This window comes from Carassius carassius, chromosome 23 (assembly GCF_963082965.1).
Source record: "Carassius carassius chromosome 23, fCarCar2.1, whole genome shotgun sequence".
Classification (NCBI taxonomy): Eukaryota; Metazoa; Chordata; class Actinopteri; order Cypriniformes; family Cyprinidae; genus Carassius; species Carassius carassius.
This window is the reverse complement of record NC_081777.1, coordinates 16,104,466-16,122,290: the sequence shown is the minus strand read 5'-3', so window position 1 is coordinate 16,122,290 and position 17,825 is coordinate 16,104,466. Positions and strand designations below refer to the sequence as shown.

Sequence of the window (17,825 nt, the reverse complement as noted above, 5' to 3'; positions counted from 1 at the left end):
GAAATCAAAATTGAAATGGGCTCATTTTGTGCATAAAATTGTAAACCTTCTCAGTTTAAACATTTGCTATGTTATCTATGTTCTATTGTGAATAAAATATTGGCTCATGTGATTTGAAAGTCTTTTAGTTTTCATTTTATTAAAATTTAAAAAACGTCCCAACTTTTCCGGAATTCGGGTTGTACCTACAGTAGCTTAAAGGGGTGGTTCGGGATTTTTGACATCAGACCTCATTTTTAGGTCAGCCTGGTTGTTATTCATCAGTGGAGACATTTTTTTTTTTTTAAATTATCCAGTCCTTATATTTGGATAGTTGGCCGATGCTAGGCTAGCGCGAGTCAATGGGTTTATGTTAGCCAGCCATTAAAAACCGTTTTACCCACTCCACAGTGCACCAAACGCAAATCAATTATAACACTAGACTATCGATGCAAATGTCCGTTGAGAGAATAATGTTAGAAATCAAACTTACCTTTCATCTCAATGATCCTAAAGGAACTAGTTTCTCAGCCGCTGCGGAATTTTACTTTGCTCCGGTTAGTAATGCGGCAAAAAGTAAACACAGAACAGAAGCGCACTACAGTCGTTACATCCAGCTAACCGGCTCACTCGGTTGCCTAGGTAATCAATATCACTCCGCTGCTGCTGTCGACAAGGCTTATGATTACAGGGAACAAATTATAACTAATGCAATGTGATGAAAGGTAAGTTTGATTTCTAACATTATTCTATCAACGGACATTTGCATCGATAGTCTAGTGTTATAATTGATTTGCGTTTGGTGCACTGTGGAGCGGGTAAAACGGTTTTTAATGGCTGGCTAACATATACCCATTGACTCGCGCTAGCCTAGCATCGGCTATCTATCCAAATATAAAGACTGGATAATTTAAAAAAAAAAATGTCTCCACTGATGAATAACAACCAGGCTGACTTAAAAATGAGGTCCGATGTCAAAAATCCCGAACCACCCCTTTAATATGCGGAGGAAGAAGAGAAAGCACCCATTTGGTAAATGAGCCAGTGAGAAATAATAACCTTTAAGTAGGGTCCGGTGCCATTTCGATACTTTTAAAATGTTACCGGTGCCTGAACCGATACTTAAAAAAAAGAGCCAGAAAAAAAATATGGATAACATTAAAGAACATATACAAATATTTAAAATAAATCCATAGCTTTCACCTTGGATGCTCTCATTTCCCAAGTTGTGCTTCCCTTAATCTAAGGATAATAAATGTATTTCACAATCTGGGTCATTATTTAATACAAAACCACACATAATGTTTCTACTGTATCCCTGTCAATTACTCTGATATTTAGTTAAAATGAGTGCTGTCTGTCACTGTCTTTAATCAGTTCTGTGAATTACTGTATGGTCAGTCTTTATAAAGTAGCAACAATGTAGTTTTTAAAATACAGTACTGTGCAAAAGTCTTAGGCACATTAGTATTTTCAAAAAGGCTTTTAAGCCAGTTATTTTATCTTTTGCTGTAGTGTGTCAGTAGGAAATATCAGTTTGCCATTCATTTTAATAATAATCTAGTGCGATTTTAAATGCACAAGCAGTCTGACAACGGCAAAATGAATGTTTGGAAATCTAAACTGATATTTTATACTGACACACTACAGCAAAATATATAAATAACTGGCCGAAAACCATTCTTTTAAGTGAAAATACTAACACTGTGCCTAAGACTTTTGTACAGTAGCTAGTGTATGTATAAAGTACGTATGATTAAATTAAGTATATTTAAATAAGTGTAATTAAAGTATGTGTTCGTTCATATGTGTTAAGGGGTAGATTTTCGCTGGAGGAAACAGCTTTGACAAGCGAAAACTTTACAGTAGATGAGAAACCTAACCGACAGAGAACTGCACAGATACAGATATTCTAACAATCTGTTGATAAACACATACCTTGTGTCCTCTGTTTGTGTTTGAGTGCACTCGTGCTGCTCCGCCGTGGTCTGCGGATTGAAGAGCGTGCTGAAAGACGGAGAGGAGACCGGTCTGACGCCGGTTTCATATGAAATTTAAGGGGACTGACTCTCAGGCGATCGCAAATTTGTGTACAGTTTATAGAGCTAAATGCTACAGCCCCACTAAAAAAGCCTAGCGACGCCCGTGCTTCTTGTGTACATTTCGGAGAACCAGGACAAATATCAATCGATCGCTCAGGCATTTAAAAGGCACCGAAATCTGCGTCCTTATTCGGTTCGGTGCATACCGGTTCCATACCCAACCCTACTTTTAAGAAATATATTTTTTGATAAACGAACCCAAAACTGTCTATGTCCTTGTTGGACTGTGATGTGAATTGTGTCATGTGCAGGTGCTATCGCGTACAAACCAACAGGGTGTCGGAATAGTATATGTTTATACTTCTCATTCAACCACATTCAAATTCATTCCATCTGGATGGCGCGATTTATCTGGATAGGTTATTTATTTTTATTTTTTTATGATGACAAGCCGGAATGAAAACAAGCCGAAATTAAATAGCAGTAACGAAGCTATTTTTAAAATGTAAGGAGTAGAAGTAAAAATTCGGCTGAAAAATAATTACTCAAGTGTAGATACCCCAAATTTCTACTTAAGTAATGTAACAAAGTATTTGTACTTCGTTACTTGACACCTCTGCAGGAAAGGTGGACTGCTGCTTCTCACTCAGGGCTGTTATGCTATGAAGCTGGGTTTCTGAACTTTTTTGATAACATTTTAGGGTAGATGGAAGATGTAAGTTGGAGGATAAAAATTGTGGAATAAATTGTTTATTTTTCTTTTCTTTGCGTACAAATGTAAAAAAAGTATAATTTTTCGGCATGCAGGGTCCTCCATTGCTTTAGCCGAAACAAAAGACTTGTGATTAAATTATATATTGGGCAATAATATTGCCATTATTGCATATTGTATATGTTGGGGTGTGATTTTTCAATGTAAACAGTCACAAAAGTGTTATTTTATATATATATATATAGTAGAATGATATTTAAATATAAAACAGCACTAATTACTGACTGTGCTTACACTGCAGTCCATTAACAGAAGAGGACGAGACAGTCAGTCCAAATCTGTGTGTGAACCTGCCTTAAGGGTCCAAGTACTTTTAGGGGGTCACTGTATGCGGTTGATATGTTTATTTTTATTGCATGTGTGGGGTTGCTAAGGAAAACTGATCTATGTTTGAACACCTTTACTCTTCACTGTTTTCATTCCTTTGTATTTAAGCCCACATGATCTCATATGTTAGGCAAGTTGCCTTTCTTTCTGCAGTGCTTTGTGAGATAATGCACTATGTAACAGTATTCAAGATGAGGCAGGCTAGCAGTCTCTGTGGGAAACCTCTTGTACACCAGGGAAAAAAGGGAGAGATAGATGAACAAATCTAATGTCTCATCAACCCTCGATGCACAACTCAAGCTCTATCAACAGCATTTGTTCATTACCACAGACAATAATTTTGACTAATTAAAAAAAGACAACAACATCATAGAAATACATTTAAATTGAAGTAAATAAAGACAGTTCCAGGGGTACACACAACACACAATTATGAATATTTTTGTACAATACACAAAGTACATACTTTAATTTTTCAACATAAGCCTTTGTATTATTTGCTGTAAAGTTTAAATTATTATTTAGACACCAGTGTAAAGTTGTCATGACAACAGCATTTGTGAAGCTAAAAATAGATACAACACAAAGACCATCATATGATTCATAAGAATCTCATGATCATATGTAAATCACCAGTCAATTGTTTGGGGTCAGTAAGATTAAAAATAGGCTAATAATACTAAATATGACTTTTATTCAGCATAGATACATTCAAGTAAAGGACAGTAAAGGCATTTATAATGTTACAAAACTTTACTATTGCAGATAAATTATGTTCTTTTGAAATTTATAATAATCTGTCACCATATATCATGGTAATTCTGACAAACATATGTTGTGGCTTAAAATATTAAGCAGCACAACTATTTTCAACATTGATAAAAATAAAAATATATATTTCTTAAGCAATAAATCAGCATATTAGAATGATTAATGAAGGATTGTGTGAAACTGAAGACTGGAGTAACGGCTGATGAAAATTCAGCTTTGCATCACAGGAATAAAAGAGTTGATAAAATATAATAAGATATAAAACTGTTATTTTATATTGTATTAATATTTTATAATATTATTGTTTTTACTGTATTTTTTATCAAATAAATTCCTCAGTGAGCATAAGAGAATTCTCCCAAAAGCATTAATAAATCTTTCTGATTGCAAACTTTCAAATGGTACTGTATTATGTTGTTTTATTTCTTTATTTTTATTCTTAAAACGCTCACGTGTAGTTCTATTGTAAGTGCCTTACTACAACAAAAGTTTTAGTTTGCTTTAAAAAAAAAAACAAGGGGCAAGTCAAATTAAGCTGTTGTTTAAAACAACAACACCACCACCAAAAAACATTACATTTACATTTAAATCTTAAATTGTACAAAACCCTGAACATTGCTTTAAGAGCCTTTTGCGGACACATATGATCTGATAGCTTAGCAATGTCCTTTTGGGCAGGAAAAATATTAGAAAGCTTTATGTAAACTGTATACACATACATACATTCATATGCATTACTGTGTCTGTTGCCCCCTCAGGTAGGGAGGAATTAATAGAGCGAGTGCTGCTCTCCTCCATGCTGAACCCAGGTGAGCAGTGGCAATCTTTCCGGCATCACGGCCGCACATTCACTCTGGAATACCGCCTACGATTCCGCTGCGACAACAATTACTACGGCCCACTCTGCAACAAACTCTGTCGAGCACGAGATGACTTTTTTGGCCATTTCGACTGTGATCCTTCTGGTACTAAGGTGTGTAAGGAGGGCTGGACTGGAGCAGAGTGCAGACAGGGTGAGTGGCTTCAGCACATTGTCTTTATGTTCTGTAGTCTTCAAGCTTTTCGCACACAAATATAACTGATGATTGTTTAAAGAGTTAGTTCCCCCAAAAATGAAAAAAAAGGCCCTCAAAGCATCCTAAGTGTATATGATTTTATTCTTTCAGACAAATCCGATCCAATCCAATCAGAGTTATATTAAAACATGACCTTCAAAGCTTTATAATGGCAGTGAATGGGTGTTAATATTCAATAGTCCAATAGAATTAGAATAAACTGTGTCCATCCATAAAAAATGCTCTACATGGCTCAGGGGGGTGAATAAAGCCCTCCAGTAGCGAATCCATGCTTTTTTTTGTAAGAAAAAATATCCATATTTAAAATGTTATTAACAGTTGTCTCTAGCTCCCGCTAACTGTCATACACCTGTTCACGAGAAAGTGCCTTTCATACGACATAGGATGTATGCGTAGCGCATGTGGCGGTGAGAAGTGACAAACGCAGAAGCAAAGAGGAGAGAGCAAAACAAAAAGCCGGTCACAAATTAGATGTACAAAACAACGATTTGTAAAGAAAAATGTTGGAAGATTTCGATATAAGCAAAGAGAAGACTGGTTTTCCTTTGCTAAAATAAGGAAACTTTGCTTCCTTTGCTCCTGTAAACAAATGTTGGTTTCCACGAGACTAGCATAGCTAGTCAAAAATACATAGATTTGTTACAGGAGTCCTTTACTGGGCATATGAGGCACTTTATTTGTATGATGAATGCACACAGTTTATTCTTAATCTATTGAATATCACCTATTCACTGCCATTATAAAGCTTGGAAGAGCCAGGACATTTTTTAACCCTTTCGCACGTGAGTTTAAAATATTCTAGCCGAGATCCCGGCGTGAGTTCTTTTTCAGGCGACTGTTATTTTAGAGTGTTCCACCTTATTGTTTTCATGGTAATGCGTCATGCTTGTACTGTGACACATCCCAGCCAAGATCTGTATGACACATGGATCGCTTTTATTTCGTTTTTCCTGTTTTCCGGTATACTCTGAGAAGGGCAGAGTAAACACGGAATTTTTGTGATAATATGACCAGCGTTCAGCGCATCCAATCCAGCCAAAGCGCGAAAGCGGATTTAAATTAAGCAGTTGATGACGTGAAGCACTGAAAGTTCTAATCACACCGGTGTGATCATACGCGTTAAAGGGTTAATATAACTCAGATTGGATTCGTCTGAAAGAAGAAAGTCATATACACCTAGGATGCCTTGAGGGTGAGTAAATCTTGCGTCAATTTTCATTTTTGGGTGAACTAACCCTTTAAGTTCCACCCGCCTTGGTTGCTCACTCAGACAATCTTTACAGAATGTTGTTTATACAGTGTGACTTTCAGTAGAACAATGTCAAGAAGTGAAACAGATTCATTATCCCATTCTATTTTCCATTCTATTATATTATTTTATATTACTCTAAAATAATGCAAATATACCATAGGTGTTCTTATGTCTCACCATTTTCACAGCAAAAATGCGTTCTGTGTGAACCGGCGCTTACTCTGTCCTTATATGACAATTAGACCACAGGGTTATTTATTCACATGCTTTCCCAACATTCCATTGAGGCCAAATCTGTTTCCAGCAGAGAAAGACTTAAGGGAGAAACGTGTCCCCTGAGATGATCAAGGAAGAGCCCTAATACTACCATATCCTAAATTAAAACATTCAGCTAGCACTATGTTAACAGTTGAGTTAGAGGAGTGTCTCATCATGACCTGTTGCATTTGGCAATTGATTATGTGTCCATTTAAAAAAAAAAATCGAATTAAGTTGTGTGTTATGAAAATGATCCTGCACTTGTAAGATGTCTTTAGTGAATAATTGTTATCATCACATCACTAATCTGAATCAATCTTCTGTATGCATGTATGGTTATCCTTGTAGCGGTGTGTAAGCAGGGATGTCACTTGGAACACGGCTCCTGCGATCTGCCTGGAGATTGCAAGTTAGTCTGTTCAGGTTTCAGAAATATCACACCCTCTCTACAAGCTCCACCGAGCACTGATGCATGCCATTTTCAGCACCTACTTGCTTTCGTTTGTGTCTTTTTCTCACTTCCTGTCTGCTGTTACCAATTTCTCTCTCTGTAGATGTCATTATGGCTGGAAGGGTGATCTGTGCAATGAGTGCGAGACGTTTCCTGGGTGTGATCACGGCACTTGCACTGAACCTTGGAAGTGTGTGTGTGACACAAACTGGGGCGGCCTGCTCTGTGACAAAGGTGAGATAACAAGGAAATATGCTGGTGTGTGTGTCAGTAATATAATCTGTTAGATTACACATTTTTGGTAACCTTATCTGATTACTTTTGGATTACATTAAGATTACATTTGTGCTAACCCTTATTTGATATCACATATATTGAATTAGCCTAATCTTGTACTTTTTTGACAGATACAAAGAAAAAATATATTCCAAACAATATATTTAATTCACCAACAAGAGCCACAGTAACTTCTTTTTCAAGTGCAATGTATGGACAGTTAATACTTACAAAAATACTAATGTACTTTGCTGTTAGTGTTTGCTATAGTAACACTGAATAAAACAAAATTACATCTTATGATTTTAAAGCATATTTACATAAAATTAAGTGAAAACAGGTACATATTGAAAAATATTCAATTCACAGCAATATCGCTGCTAGGTCAAATATTTAATCAAAAAAAAAAAAAACACTAGAAGTTTCTATGACTGTATCGATGAAAAACACCAAACAATAGCTACATTGCAAACATGAATTTTGAAAAAAGACTAAATTCACACAGCAATGACATTTCTATCCATCTCAAAACATTTGAATTGCATAGTAACAATGAGAAAAATACAAACAATAACAAAATTACAAATATGAATATTAAAGACGATGAAACTCCCAACAATAACATTGCTAACACAGTATATATATTAAAGACCATTTTCAGGTCAAATATTTGATCTCAAAACACTTGAAGTGCATAAGGTAGTGACAATGAAGAAAAGTTAACAATATATTAAAGAACATGAAATTCTCAGCAATAACTTTACTAGGTCAAAGATTTCTCTGCAAATTAATCCTTAGTAGTCAGAATTTACACTGAACGGTGAAATTTTTCCCCTGTCTTTCTTTAAAAATGAAATGATGTCTGTACATCCAGTGATTAAATCCCCGCTATTTTCCATTATCTTTTTGCTGATTTCTTCTGAGCACAATTCTGACACCCCTCTGTAAAAAACAGTAAACAGTAAAAAATTGACTTGTGTAAGCATTATTAAAATGTTTGTACAACTGTGATTGATTACCAACAAAGGATTATTTAAATTAGTAGACCAAAGACCCCAAATATCACAAGATGGTTCCATTTGACAGTCAGAAATAATTTAAATATACAGTGCACTACCTTTCAAAAGTTTTGGGTTGTAAGATTTGTAATTTTTTTAAAGAAAAATCTTATGTTCACCAAGGCTGCATTTATTTGATCAAAAATACAATAAAATTGTAATATTGTGAAATATTACTATTCAAAATAACTGTTTTCTATTTTAAGAAATTTTTGAAAATTAGAAGAATTTTCTTCAGGCATTACTCCAGTCTACTATGATAAATGTTGAACACAGTTGTGTTGCTTAATATTTTAGTTTTAAACCAAATTGAATTTTATGATTATTTGCTGAAGATAAAGTTTAAAAGAACAGTATTTGAAACAGAAATCTTTTTTATTTAATTTTTATTTTTTCCATTTTAAATGTCCTTACTGTCACTTTTGACCAATTTAATGCATCTTTGCTGAATAAAAGTATTTGTTTCTTTGTTTTATATATATATATATATATATATATATAAAGCTGTTCCCAAACTTTTATAATAAATAATAGTATTAGGGAAAAATACCTTTGGTATTTATAAGTTTATTTGAGACAGGTGGCTGGATTAAAAAAAAAAAAAATAGTGGCTGGAGGAGCTCTATAAAATAGGAAAACACTTTATTTTATCAGAAATATTGTCTGACTGTCAATCATTTTGTGCAGGATTTCTGACAACATCTGTCATGTCTTTGCGGCTCAGGGTTTTGAAGAGAGGTTGAAAATGAAATGTTTGTCATATAAATAAATAAATAAATATGACAAACATTTCATAAATATATACTGTATATGTCAACAATGGCATTAATAAAATAAAAAGTGGACAACATATTTTATCACACATGCCTAAAAGTTCTGAGTCATTAGATTAATTGATTCCAAGACATGCTAACCTCTTACTGAGTAGGCAAGGTTTGTTGAAATAGATCCAGGTTAGCAGGGGTTTCGTCAGGGCTTTGTAGAGGTGTAAGCCGATAGTCTCAGGTAAACAAATCAGGCTTTTGCCATTCAGCGGCTATGTGAATGGTACTATCACACCCTAACACACACAGAAATACACACATGAAGGACTATGTCTTGCAGACAGATAAACCGAGGTCATAAAACTATAGATACAAGCTTGATCTCAATGGCATTCACATACAAACACATTTCCTCTAAACTCAGATCTCAGGAGCCAGTATGCAGACTCCATCATAGCACTGGTTTTAATTTGTGTGTCTTTTTGTATGTTGTGGTTATAATTCTTCCAGTTAAGCATGCTTGTTTATTGTGGGTAAATCTACAGGAAACAATCCATTTTAAGTTAGATTTGAGTTTAACTCATCCCTTCAAGCATGACCTAGTAGGAATTCTTGGTTAGATTTTGTATGATTTACGATGTAAACTACATTCATACATAGTCTGAGACGTCAAACTCAATTTGTGTCTAGAACAAACAGGCATTTTGTGTAACCCCATGAGTCTGAGCTTGAAATTATTGTTTAGAAAATCTTTTTCCTTCAAGCAACAGCTCCCAGTGGTACATGCAAATTTTAGGGACATATGGATGGAAAGAGGGGTGAAAGTGCAGGTCACGTGTTCTTATTATAGATGTTGGGATATTTGTATTGCTGGAAGTGGTGGCATGTGGATCAGGATTGGATCCCGTCTGCTTTCACATAGCTTTTTGAGTCAGTTTCAAATTTAATAATAATTTTTCTTACAAATCATTTGTATAATATAATGATTTGTTTGTGTTTGTGGGTGTAGGTGTTTTTATATATAATTCGAGCAAGAAAACAGTCCTTTGAATCATGTGGTTTTAATTTGGCCAAAGTTTGTTGGAGGGCTGTTTATTTTTCTTTTTAGCTGCAAGGAAACATTAAATGATGATACATTTCATTGGTTTTGTCCTTACCACAATTTAGTTTTTTATTTCTTAAGTCAATATAAAACAGACCAGTGTATTACCAAAATGTGACATTTGGTGAAAGAATATTTACCAAGAAAAAATGTGTGACGAGACTTGATTTTATCCTGATTGGATCATGGAAAATGGAAGTCAAATACTAAATTTGCAGTCACCGCTGTACAGATTGAGAGTAAAGTGGCTCTGCTGGTAGAGCACAATAATAAGTGTGTTCCATAGTCCATAATTTTTGCTCTTCATAACCCAAAACAACACTACACTACAAAACTAAGATTCTCACGACAGAAATTTTAGTGAAACATTGCCAATTAGATCATTTCATCATGGCAAAATACTATTTCTAGTACTATTGAAAACTATTCAGTAAAGTGTTCAACCTATGTGAGTGTACACCATTTAGATAAACCCTTTACAAAAGCACGATTTCTTTCTTAATGCATGAAATGTTTTATATGAGCACCAATCATTTTACAGAAAAGTTCATTTTGATTTAGTTGTTTTTTTTTGTTGACTTGATTTTGCCTTTTTAAACCACATCCGTTTTAATATAATAAATTGTCAGATTTTCCTAACCATATAAATGTCTCTTTCTCTTTTGCATACAGATCTGAATTATTGTGGTAACCATCAGCCATGCAAGAACGGGGGTACATGTACCAACACTGAACCCAACGAGTATCTGTGTGTGTGCCAGGAGGGTTTCCGTGGCCGCAGTTGTGACATCGGTGAGATGACTCTATAAAACACAACCATAAAGTCTGTCAACCCTGACAGACTATTACAAGCACACCTCAAAGATGTGCTGTACGAGAATAAAATCTGCAGAATGTTATAGTCAAAGCTCACTCCTAGATGAAGCACGGCATGTTATCAGCTCTTATTTTTTTGCTGTGCCACCCTGCATGAGTCTGGCCAATTATCTCCCCAGTAAAGATAATTTTAGTGTTAACGTGATCTCTGATGTAGCTCTGTGAGGTGTTGATAAGAGATAAATTTACAGCAAGACTGCTCTTGAGTTTGAAGCATCAAGTGTAAGATGACAAATACAGATAACAACAGCCTAAAATACACACTCTTATTATTCGGTGTTGAAGTGAGTCATTTCTGCTCCAAACAAATACTAGCTATACAGTAAGCACTTTTGATACAGGTGGTGATAGCACAGGATGTAAGACACAGATGTGATGCAGATTGTAAGCGTGTATTATTTCTTCTGATTCCCTTAACAGTGGAGCACGCCTGTCTCTCCTCTCCATGTGAGAATGGTGGAACATGTGTTGAAGACCCAACAGGCTTTAGCTGCATGTGTGCGCGGGGCTGGATGGGACCTTCCTGTGCCTCCGGTAGTTAAGCATATAAACGCACATACACCTCCACAGACTGCAATCAGCACCAATCAAAGGCAGCTGCTATTTCCTCTACTGCTGCAGCCAATTTTAGTCAGATCTCCACCAAAATAATGCTCCTTAACTGGCATGAACAATCAGCAATCACACAAACGCACATCTAGGATGCACAGGTGATAATGTGTCTCAGAGATCAGGTTGTAAGAGCTCCTCAGGTCTGAGGACATTGGTTGAATGTATTAAGACCAGTGCAGTGTTTTTACATGGTCCTGTCAGTTTAGACATGGCCTAATTCATTAAGTGGATTAGGGCTGACACTAATACCCCCCAAAATGGCCTGTTTTTAAATTGACGGAACACAAAATAATTTTTAAGACTCACCAGTATAGTGGTAAAGAATTTGTTTAGCATGCAAGGAGACCTGGGTTTAATTTGCAATCTAATAAATGCATTTAAAAAATTAAAACTGTTTGTTGAAAAGATTTTGGCATTTTCAAAAATGTTTCCAGGGATAAATTCATCCAAGTTTTGAGTGACATGAGAGCAGATACATGAAAGACATTTCAGTTTAAAGCAAAATCGTTTTAGAGTGTGGGATTCGAAGGAACTGACTGTAAATCAACAATTTTTAACACAATAACCAAGCAACTTAATTATCCAAGACATATAAGGGGCAAGAAAGATGGGAAGACAGACAGACAGACAGACAGAGAGATAGACAGACGGATGGATAAATGGACAGATGGACAAACCGACAAGAGGATAGATGGATAGATAGGAGAATAGATTGGATGGACAGACAGATGGAAAGATGATAAATACAAAGATAGATAGATAGATAGATAGATAGATAGATAGATAGATAGATAGATAGATAGATAGATAGATAGGCAGACAGAAGAATGGATAGGTACAAGGGATGGACAGACGAATGAATGAACAGAAGGAGGACGGACAGACACAGTGGAATGGATGGAATGCTGGACAGACAAAAAGATAGATAGATAGATAGATAGATAGATAGATAGATAGATAGATAGATAGATAGATAGATAGATAGATAGATAGACAGACAGACAGACAGACAGATAGATAGATGATAGCAGGATAGTTAGGCAGACAGGAAGATGGGTAGATACAGTTGATGGATGGAGAGATCCATAGATTTAAAGGCAGTGAAATCACATGATGAGACAGAGAACATGTTCTTTTGGTCTGCAGCAGTGTTGCAGTGTGACTCCAATCCTTGTGGCCGTGGGGCCACGTGTCAAGAGACGCCGCAGGGTTTCCAGTGTGTGTGTCCTCTGTTCTGGACCGGCAGAACCTGCCAGCTCGGTAAGCATTAAAAAATACACTCTTCACCTGTCCTGAGCTGTTCATACATGTCCACACATGCCTAGCTCGGCCTTACGCTCGTACCCATCCACAGCCTCACCTGACAAAACCTGCCTCTACCTGCCTAAACTTGTCAGAGTCTGTTTTTACCTGTCTGCAATGTGAACACTTGTTCTTTCTTGTTTATGCCGGATTCCTCACCTCATTCTCTGGGTATATGGACTAGAAAGTCACCATGTAAAAATATTACAGAAACCATGAGACCACCACCATTTTTGCCATTTGAAACCACCAAATCATACTCAGATTTCTGGGTAAAGTAAACACACCTTATGTTTATAAATTCCATATCAGCACAAGCCACATTGAAATGATTCAGCTGCATCAGTGCTCCACCGACCATTATCCGTTAAACCACATCCGACAATTTCATGCTACAGTGTGCAGTGGATTTAATTGCTGACTGAAGAGGACCTGTGGTTGGATCTGTCGCTGATGTTTGTTGACTGCTGGGAGAGTTTCTCTCACACTCCATTGCCCCGGGGCCCAAATCAGCTGTGGCTCTCTGGAGTGTATCAGTCTCTCTGAACTGTTGATGCTCTGTGAAATGCAGTCATGTGTCAAAGTGACTCCTCAGAAAACAGCCGTTAGCGTCAGCACAAAGAGATCTATCTTTGAGACTGAGACGTGTGTTTTAACGGAGCCGTACAGAGATGGCAGCTGTGGGTAGAAGCAATATTTTCTGGAGTATTTTATTAGGAACAATTTAAGTGAAAACCTAAAGGTCAGATTGTCCTAATTACTAAAAATATACATCCACATACAAATCACACTCAAAAGTTTAGGGTCAGTAATATATATATATATATATATATATATATATATGTTAAAGAAACATATAATTGTGTTCATAAGAATGCATTCAATTGATCAGAAGTGACAGTAAAGACATTTATAATATTAAAAAAGATTTCCATTTAATGTAAATACAGTTCTTTTGAAATGTATATTTGTCAAAGAATACTGAATAAAAATGCATCAGTTATCACAATGATGTTTCCGTAACTATTTTCTAATCAAGTCAGTATATCAGAATGATTTCTAAATGATCATGAGACACTGAAGACTGGAGTCATAACTGCTGAAAATTCAGCTTTGTCATACCAAAAATAAAGAATATTTTAAAATAATAATTTTATAATTTAATATTATTTAAAAATATTAAAATGGATGAGCTATGTTGATGCATGTGCCCTCATATTAACTGAAATGTTTGTTAATTTGTCAAGCTAATTATTTTTGATTTTATTTTAGCCACAGGTTTGGCTTATTAACTCTTATTTGTATTCATTAATTATAATTAACATGCAATTATTTATTGAACTCTACTTCATTTTGTACCAAACGTAATCTTTTAACCATAGTAAAGTCACTCTCGGCTACCTATTATTTTTCTTTCTTTCTTTTTAAATATTATGTGAAACCTCATTATATGCATATTTAAATTTTTGAACTTGTCAGTTCTGAAAAAAGGCAAAAATTTGTGTTTAATATTAATCTCACTTCATTAGTTATACTGTAAATTGTTGAGTGAATGGCAGAGTGGGATACATGTACCCAGCTCATTATGTTCTGTTGTATCCTGCACAATTTGGCAAATAAAAGGTCATCTGGGTATTGCATTTCATGAAATTTGCATACTATGCCAATTATACTTATGTACTGCATATAGGGTAGTATGGTGGTGTGTTTAATATAGCTTACTTCATCACTATGCTTTTTTCGTCTTCCTCAGACACTAATGAATGTGAGACTGGTGTGTGCGTCAATGCCCGTTCCTGCCGAAACCTGATTGGAGGATATTTGTGTGACTGCCTTCCCGGTTGGTCGGGACCAAACTGTGACATCCGTAAGTATTAGATATGGTTTTCACAGAACCAGAAAAAAAAAACAACAACAAAAAACCATGATTTAGCTTTAAATCAAACATGACAGTTCCAGTGCTGGTGGGAAATGACTTCAGGGTGAACTCGATTTGTGTTCCTACCGCGGTCTGCTCACAAAATCATTGTAGATTCATACTTTATTGATGAATGTAGTTAGCTAGTCTCTTTCTTCAGTGAAACTTGTGGGTTTCCACTTGGTTGGCTATTGATTTTTTAAAATATCATCTATTCAACAGGGAACAGTAGCTGCCAGGGCTTTTGTCTGAATGGAGGACACTGTAAGGTAAGAAGTGATTCACCTCGATAAGCTTACTTGCACTTTCAGGATGTGAAGTTTCTTTGACATTTAAGCAGTAGTCTTTCAGTACAGCTAACCTGTGTGTGCTATGTGCAGGACTCTCAGTGTGTGTGTTTGCCGGGTTTCTCTGGTAAACTGTGCCAGGCAGCAGTAAACGCCTGTGACAGCAACCCTTGTGTAAACGGAGGGCAGTGTGTGGAGCGTCAGGGTGACAGAGACATGTTCTGCAGCTGCCCGCTGGGATACACTGGCACCTACTGTGAGGTGAGATCTTGCTGCTTTTTCTTCACCACAGTATAAGCAGTTCTTTCAGCGGAAAATGCTTAACATCCACATGAACTGGAAGCTGGAAGCGACTGACATCAGTAATTTGGCGAATTCCAGAGTGAAATGTCAAATTGAATGAGAATGCTTGATGTTGGCGCACATCCTCGCTGCTATATCTTGCATGCTGGAGGTAGGATAAGAGTTATGAAGTTAACTCTGCAGTGTTCTGATACCTGATATTCACAAAGCAGCAGTGAGAATGCGCCTGAGAAACCATTTAGAGAGGAGAAATCAATCTAAAATATTGGTAACTTTCTAAATCATAAAATTACAGTGCATCTACTAATAAGGAAATATAAATAAATCATTTTTTACTGATGCAAGTATTTTAAAAACAGTGACAACTTGTATCCAATGCACACTTATTTAAATTGATGCATCACATTGTTAACTTTTAGGCCGATGCACTGAAAAAAATAGACGATTATGCTATGGTTTACCCATCTTGTAGTTTTAAAGCTTGAGATTCATTGTAATTGCTTGGAAAACAGGCAGAGGCATATATTTGCATACTGTATTGATTATTAATGGGCATTATAATTCTTGCATCTATGTAGTCATCTATATCTACACCTAAAATTTCATCATTACCATTTTCATTTTACTGCCTTGCAAATGCAAACATTTCATGGAAATGCAAATCTAATTAGTAAATTTATGACTTTTGTATAGTTTCTAAATCAATCAGTATTAAGACTCTGTGTTCATTATTTAAAACCCAGAAAATCTTATATTTTAGGCAGAACTTGATCTTTGTAATCCCAACCCTTGCCCCAAGGGGGTGCCATGCCATAGTACAGAAGGGGGCTACAAGTGCACATGTCCTGAGGGTTACTTTGGAAATGAATGCCTGAGCCTGAAGGATCCATGCCATGAACCCCACTGCCAAGGTTAGGAGCATAAATATTGAGCATGAAAAGTGGACTAGCACTTCTTCAGCATGATCTTTGCCTCTCTTCTTTATATTCAGGTGCAGTGTCAGACCCAGGTGGAGGTGGGTTCAGTGTTTATATGGTGTTGGTGGGGGTATTTGCCCTGCTTGTGGCAGGCAGCTGCTCTGTGTGTGCACTACTGCTGTCCCGCCTGCACCGCCGCCACCGGACCAAAGCGCAGTTACGTACTTTAGCACCTGAGGACAACGCCATCAACAACCAGCGGCAGTTCTGCACTCTCATCCGTAACCTCGACCACAGCGTGGCCCTGCTGCCTCCTGCCCAAACGGTGCCCACCTCAGTGCCCACTGTGCCCATGCCAGTGCTCTGCAGTGAAGAGATTGAGCTTACACTTCCCTCACCTGCGTCCTCTCCAGCTCTAAAACAAGCCCACGGACCCAAGCTGGACATCTGCAACCGTGAACGGGAAAAACTAAACCGTTTCCACTATGCAGAGAACCAGGAACTGGAGGTGTGACCGCACTTTGACTGCTGGGAAGGAACCTGACTTCTTAGTTCGGAGGATCTGTTGTGGTTGATGCCTCTGCTGGTGAACCTTGACCTCGGAGTTATAGAGATCTGAGAGGGTTGAAACTGGGAAGGGAATTTTGGCACAGTCACGGGCTGAAGAAACTGACAGACAGGGTCCAAAATTTTAACACACTTGCCAATGGTGGGTAAACTGGGAATATTTAACAGCCATAAACCTTTTTAATCAGTCATGAAACTGTATTTATTTTCATGAAATTCCTTTATTCTAATAGAATATGTTTTTAGATATACGTTTTCCCATTTGTATTATTTAACTTTTTTTCATGAGATGATACTGCACTGCACATAGAAATGTAAAGTTACAAAATATGTGACCCTGGAGCACAAAACCAGTCATAAGTAGCTCAAGTATATTTGTAGCAATAGCCAAAAATACATTGTATGGGTCAAAATTACAGATTTTTAAGTATTATGATTATTAAGTAAAAATCTAATTCCATGAAGTTTGGGGATTTTCTTAGTATTTAGATTTTTTTGCACCCTCAGATTCCAGATTTAAGAAACCATCCTAACAAACCAAACATCAATGGAAACCTTGTATGTAAAAATCTCCGTTTCAGACAGTTGACCATTATGACTGGTTTTGTGATCAAGGGTCCCATATGGCATCACAAAATTTTGGTCATTCTCATAAATTGCGTTTTTGAGGACACGCAAGTCGCGGCTTATTTTGTAGACCATTTGATTTTAATCGCTCACGTAATTTCCATCAGTAAGGATGAGATTATCAAATGTAAAATTCAGTTTAAAATATTTACACTATTTACCCCCACATTTTGCACTTGGCAAGCATTAATTGTGGACCCTGTCTGGTCCCTTGAAAAATGTGTTTGAAAGAAAAGCAAGTGTTTTTAAGGCCAGCAATTCAACTTCTTTGAATTCTGGATATTTAAA

The 17,825-nt window shown here is 36.5% G+C and overlaps 1 protein-coding gene across 2 annotated transcripts in view; it reads left to right on the top strand.

Annotated features, from left to right (window-relative positions):
- The window catches only part of LOC132101367 (protein jagged-1b-like), a 60,797-nt gene extending 43,586 nt beyond the window's left edge, over positions 1 to 17,211 (top strand). Inside the window, exons 4-14 of one of the 2 annotated variants that reach the window (XM_059506267.1) lie at positions 4,650 to 4,904; positions 6,826 to 6,886; positions 7,032 to 7,162; positions 10,801 to 10,920; positions 11,425 to 11,538; positions 12,766 to 12,876; positions 14,672 to 14,785; positions 15,059 to 15,105; positions 15,217 to 15,384; positions 16,187 to 16,337; positions 16,418 to 17,211. In XM_059506267.1, coding sequence (XP_059362250.1) covers positions 4,650 to 4,904; positions 6,826 to 6,886; positions 7,032 to 7,162; positions 10,801 to 10,920; positions 11,425 to 11,538; positions 12,766 to 12,876; positions 14,672 to 14,785; positions 15,059 to 15,105; positions 15,217 to 15,384; positions 16,187 to 16,337; positions 16,418 to 16,857 — 1,712 coding nt within the window. In that variant the 3' untranslated portion in view covers positions 16,858 to 17,211. Of the gene's footprint in view, positions 1 to 4,649; positions 4,905 to 6,825; positions 6,887 to 7,031; positions 7,163 to 10,800; positions 10,921 to 11,424; positions 11,539 to 12,762; positions 12,877 to 14,671; positions 14,786 to 15,058; positions 15,106 to 15,216; positions 15,385 to 16,186; positions 16,338 to 16,417 lie in introns of both variants that reach the window. The other variant, XM_059506266.1, reaches the window with a different exon arrangement.
- The last annotated feature ends 614 nt before the right edge of the window (positions 17,212 to 17,825 follow it).